We start from the raw sequence: 5,756 nt of genomic DNA on the forward strand, positions 1-5,756 counted from the left end.
ATACCATATCGTGTCTGTTGTAACGTTTCTCTACTTCACTTCTTCCTCTAGATTTCGCTAGTGGTGAACCAAACGATCTCACTGAAGAAGACTGTACTGTACTAGGCATGATCTTTTCAAATTCAGTCTGGAATGACGTTCTTTGTATATTACAATATCGTTTTGTATGCGAAAAATGTATGTGGACTATTGTTAGCTTTAGATTTTTATGTTTGGTATGAGATGTTCAGAAGCGTTCGGGACAGAATTGTATAGCTATAGTTGAATGTATTTTCTGTGCTCGAATTATACAGCACCTCACGTTAAACAACATTAAGGCGCCAATGTACCACAACCATCGAGGTACAAAAAACCTCCCTGTCGTAACTATGAAATGGGAGTTTGACAATGAGACTTGCCAAAATATATTATTAGCCTATGGGAAAAATATTGAAATCAATACCAACGGGTTAATGACAGAATATAATGGAATTTACTTTTCTCAGATCAAGATACAACTGCACCCTCGTACGGATCATCTTGTCCGGATGACATACACGTGATAACTAAAAATAAAACAGTTTCCGTGTATTGGAAGCCTCCTACGTGGACCGATGATTCCTCTTGTCATCCCACCGTAACCAGCTCACATTCTTCTGGTCACGTGATACATATACCGGATAATGATTTAAGTGCATCTATCAATGTGACGTACACTGCTACCGATAAGTCTGGAAATTCTGAAACTTGTTACTTTCGAGTAACTGCATCAGGTTCGATTTTGTTTTCAATTTTTATTTTTTTCAAATTTTAGGCTATAGTGCATATAGGCTGATATGTAATTAATAGGAAGTTTGTGCTATAATAAGAGTTACATTTAATTAGTTCTTAAAAATATCTTATTTAAGGAGATATATTAAAAATCATCCTACGATACCCCGACAAAGTAGCAAAATACCAATGCAAATAATTTATATAATTAATTAATTTTAGAATAATTAAATTATGGATTTAATAGTTTAATTAATGATGAGTAAACTGAATTTGAGGTATTAAAATTACCGTAACTGAGAAAAAAAGCTTCAAACATAATATAGTCTGCATTCGAAGTGTTCACATCCCACGCCCTGACTGCACTCGCCTGTGAACACAACCAACCTATACATAATGTGTATGTTGTTAATATGTAAAAAATTAAGATTTTGTTTTAAGTTTTGTTTGATGATATGTTTAGACGTAAATATAATATCATTATCAATCAATTAATTATTAAAAACAGTGTCATGTAATGACAAAAGCAGAAACAATAATTCCGTCAAATACTGCTCCCAGATGACGGAGCCTACTGTTGTATTTATCAGTTCTAGACAGATTCGAATACCCAGTCCTGCAGATTCCAGTCAGTTCGGAATACCCAGGTCCGCAGATTCCAGTCAGTTCCGATTACCCTGGTCTGACAATTGTAATGTTCTTTGTTGGTATCATTGTTGGCGTCCTCGGATTACTTGCTGCATTGTTCTGCTACAACAAGGTTAAGCGGATTAGTCAGGTAACAACAGTGAATTCACTCGATTTCTTCTTGGATTTTCTAAGAGATATAAATACCGTATTATTATTATTATTATTCCTTTTATAACGCTGTATGAATTTCAGTAGAATGGACATTGTTTTTTTGTGTGTGTGTGTGTGTGTCCTCATCCTTTTGTACCTATTGATAAATGCAGGGATATTGCATTTAACTATTAACTATTGGCATAGTTTAGACAATCCAGAAGAATGCATCTTTTGTGACTTCTTATTTAGTTTAGTTAAAATGTCCTTCAATAGGCCTAGCCTTCAAGTACATTACCTTCGTTACAGTTTTGAATGCTGCCTAAAATTAATATTTGTTAAAAATTTGTAATATATAGGCCTATTGTCTGTTATGAAAATGGATAACCACAAATATTAAATAAAAAATATAATTATTCATTTAAATTACTGTAATCATATAAGTTTAAAAAAAATACATAAAGGGTGGTTACTAATACTTAAGTAATAACGTTAGTAATTCAAACATTGATTATTAATTTTAAGTTTTAGCTGATACACGGTATATCATTAATATGATAATTATACACTTTTGTTCAATTCAGAAATCTAATGAAACTTTTACATTGTCTTTTAAAATCTCAACACAGAACCGTAATCACACATATGAGGGAGTACAGTACACAGTTAAAGAATCGACTTATGCTGATACTGTCACGCCGGATAATATCAGGACGAATAAGACAACAACAGCTCATGTTAGTAATTTCAAGCCGGATAAGTCAACACCAGCTTATACTAATATCAAACCAAATAAGAATAAGTGAATGCTGTGTTTTGAAGTAGCAGTAGTGGTTTAGTGATTTACGCTTATCGTCTTTTAGCCTGTTTTCCAGGCTCTAATTTTGGGCTACTCAATCTATATTGCGTTTATTGCGCGCCATAACTAATTGATATGGCGTCCCATACTCGATTTTATTCCGTCTCTGAAGTAACTTTTTACTAAACCTATTGGTGACATAATTAGTAGTCATGGTGTTATGCATCATCTATATGCTGGCGATACCAATTTATATTTAAGTTTTAATCCAAATGATCCATCTGAGCCTGAAAGATCCCTCATTATACTCTTGGGATTGGATGACTCTGAATATGTTATGTCTTTGAAGAAAAGACAGAATTTATCATTGCTGGCACAAAATATTATACACAACGGTTCACTGATGTTTGTCTTAGGATTGGCAATGTCACGGTACACGAATCAAAATCAATTACCGATAGGTTCCTCGATCTAGCACCCTGACCAAAAAGGACCTTGTTGATAAATAACACCATAATGTGTCTCTGAAATCGACTGTAGGGCATATATCATATGATAATGATTAAGGAGAGGGGCCCGTCGGCCCTATGGGACCCTCTCGGTCCGGAACCCACCAAATTTGTCAAACAGAAAAAATTAAAAGTGGAGATAAAAAGAAATTATATTCACAATTTTAGTGTGTGAGTGCCATTTCCGGCCATCTGACGTGCCATAATAATACATTTTCTTATGCCAGCCCCACAAGGGCAATAGCATAAATGTGTGTCTGAAATCGACTGTAGGACATATCATATTATATCCAGTGGCAGAATAAAGAGTGGGGGGGATGGGTGGAGAACTGGGGGGGGGGAGCTGCCGGCCTGGAGCTGCCGGCCCGGGGCCCCGCTAAAATTGTCAGAATATTTTTAACTGCAGATAAAAAGAAAATTATATTCATAATTTTATGTCTGTGAAGTACCATTTCCAGCCATCTAATGGTGCCATATTCTAAATGTTCTTACCTCAGCCCCAACCATGGTGGGTCTGAGGTGGTATAGACTCTCCAACTGTGAAAGTCCCTCCCTGGCCTGAATTTTCTAGATCCATATTATATCATTTATTCGTCGTTAAAAAACATTTAGAATAACAATGCACATCTAAAATCCCACGATGGAATTGGTGACCGGGACCCAAAAAGGGCCCCCAGGTTCATGAATGCACAGGGCCCCCGGCCCCATCGTTACGCCACTGGGTGTATTATTTGATGGTCAGTTAACTATGTCAGATGGTCTCTGCAATATGCAGATCAGTTAACTACAACCTTCAAAACTTATACCAGATTCGTAGGTATATCGATGTAGCAACATGTGAAAACGCCGTAAGGTGTCTTGTCCTGTTTGCGGCTCATTTAATAAAGAAATCAGACGTCTTCAGCTTTTGCAGAACAGAGCGGTTAAGTTAGTTCATAATTTTAGAAAATATGATCATGTTTTGCCTCTTTTTACTCAACTTCGCTGGCTTCAAATACAACAACGTATGATCTACAAAATATCAACCATAATATATAAATGTATTCATGGCTCTCCTACATATTTACAAAGCATTATATCAACTCATGTTCCCTCACGTCTAGGACTTCGTTCTGAAATGGACACATTAATGTATTCCTTTCCAAAAACCCACCTAAAATCGGATCCAAAAAGGTTTCTTTGCACAAGCACCATTGATCTGGTTTCCATTTCACATCCGTCAGTCTAAGTCCAGTACGCAATTTAAGTCACTTCTCAAAACTAACTTGTTTCAATAGATTGTTGGTCTTAGAGCGCTGTGAGACAACAGTATAAGAGCTCTATATAAATGCTCAATATTATTATTATTATTATTATTATTATTATTATTATTATTATTATTATTATTATTATTATTATTATTATTATTATTATTTTTATTATTATTATTATTGTTATTATTATTATTATTATTATTATTATTATTATTATTATTATTAATTTTCTCGTTGGTGGCATTGTCCAGAATGAGAAAAAATAATAAGGGACCTTGTAGAAAGTAATACGTTTTTTTACGACCTATTTAGAAGCATAGAACTTTAAACACTCAGCTATATTGTAATAGATCACATTACATGATGTCTATTAGGCCTTTTGTAAAAATATACAGATACAAAGTCGAACAAAAAAAAATGCAGAGAAAGAATATTTAACAGTGAACAATATCACTGGTCTCAAGTTCCAAAGTAAAAAAAAAAAAAAAAAAAAAAAAAAAAAAAAAAAGAACATGAATGCGCTGTAAATAATTATAAAGTAATAAATGTCGATAGAATGAGAATTATTTGAAAACAGCAAACAGAAAAAGTTATTGTAATTTTCATGAGTGTTTACTGTTATGTACGGTATGTCAGAAAAATGACAGTGCAGCATCGGTCAAGCGTTATTAAGATGTAGTTGTGAAATCACGTTCTAATTGCGTACCGGTATTTACTGTCCTACAAGAAAAAATAACGTTTTCTACACAAAATTGTAACTTTATTATAACGTTATTATAACTTTGAATTGTTAGCGGGATGATAACATTACTTATTATAATTTTTTTTAAAGAAACTAAGACTATTACTCATTATTATGTGGATGCTCATTTATCTATATTCCAGTGCAGCTATATGCAGGGACGGATTTAGGGGGCGCCCCTCCCTCTTTTGAGAGGTAAAAGAAATTAAAACAAAGAAAGAAAAGAAAAAATATGATAACCCAGAACACCACAAATGTTATTTTCGGGCGTCTAGAACACAAAAATGTTGCGGTTTCATCCCCTTGACCCCCTAGGATAGTGTTGTCTCGATCGGCCCAACTTTCGGGAGCCCCTTTTGGCCCTCCCCCTCCCCCTTTTGGCGATCTCTATGGATCCGCCCCTGATATGAATAGAATAAAGGTCACTTTAAAAATTGACAAGGCAAATTTATTTGACGTTTCGCATTATTATTCAAGTATCATCAGGAATAAAAAAATACAATACAAGAAACAAACCAAATTAGTTATGAATAGCCTATATAAAGCGTTTTAGCAAGTTTTAGTTTTTCTCGTCATAATAACTCATTTCTCCGATAACAATGCAAGCCATAAGAGAACTGTCCATTATATTTTATATTAACTAATAAATTGTATCCTGTATTTTAACACCATTTAACATTATTTTATACTTAAGTTTATTTATGTGTATGTTTAAACTTGGAAAAAGAATTTATGTAAACCTTTTACGTGTGACAATAAAGAGAAACTTGGACGACGTTGCTTGACAGAAAAAAAGTAGGATAAAATGTATTTCTATCTGTTTTGTGTGTGTGTGTTTTGTGATACGTTTTAAGGCCTATTTCTAAGTTCCAATATTGTACAAATACTGCTGTGAGACCAGTATCTGTCTCTTATCCACATCT

The 5,756-nt window shown here is 34.0% G+C and overlaps 1 protein-coding gene across 1 annotated transcript; it reads left to right on the top strand.

Annotated features, from left to right (window-relative positions):
• The first annotated feature begins 22 nt into the window (after nucleotides 1-22).
• On the top strand, nucleotides 23-3,146 carry LOC117125230. Its single transcript, XM_033271692.1, has 4 exons — nucleotides 23-177; nucleotides 486-752; nucleotides 1,341-1,528; nucleotides 2,160-3,146. The coding sequence occupies exons 1-4, from the start codon at nucleotides 108-110 to the stop codon at nucleotides 2,334-2,336; spliced, it is 702 nt and encodes a 233-aa protein (XP_033127583.1). The 5' UTR covers nucleotides 23-107; the 3' UTR covers nucleotides 2,337-3,146.
• The last annotated feature ends 2,610 nt before the right edge of the window (nucleotides 3,147-5,756 follow it).

The sequence above is a fragment of the Anneissia japonica genome, unplaced genomic scaffold, assembly GCF_011630105.1.
Source record: "Anneissia japonica isolate Jap-2015-1 unplaced genomic scaffold, ASM1163010v1 scaffold212_len457575_cov179, whole genome shotgun sequence".
NCBI classification, from domain to species: Eukaryota; Metazoa; Echinodermata; class Crinoidea; order Comatulida; family Comatulidae; genus Anneissia; species Anneissia japonica.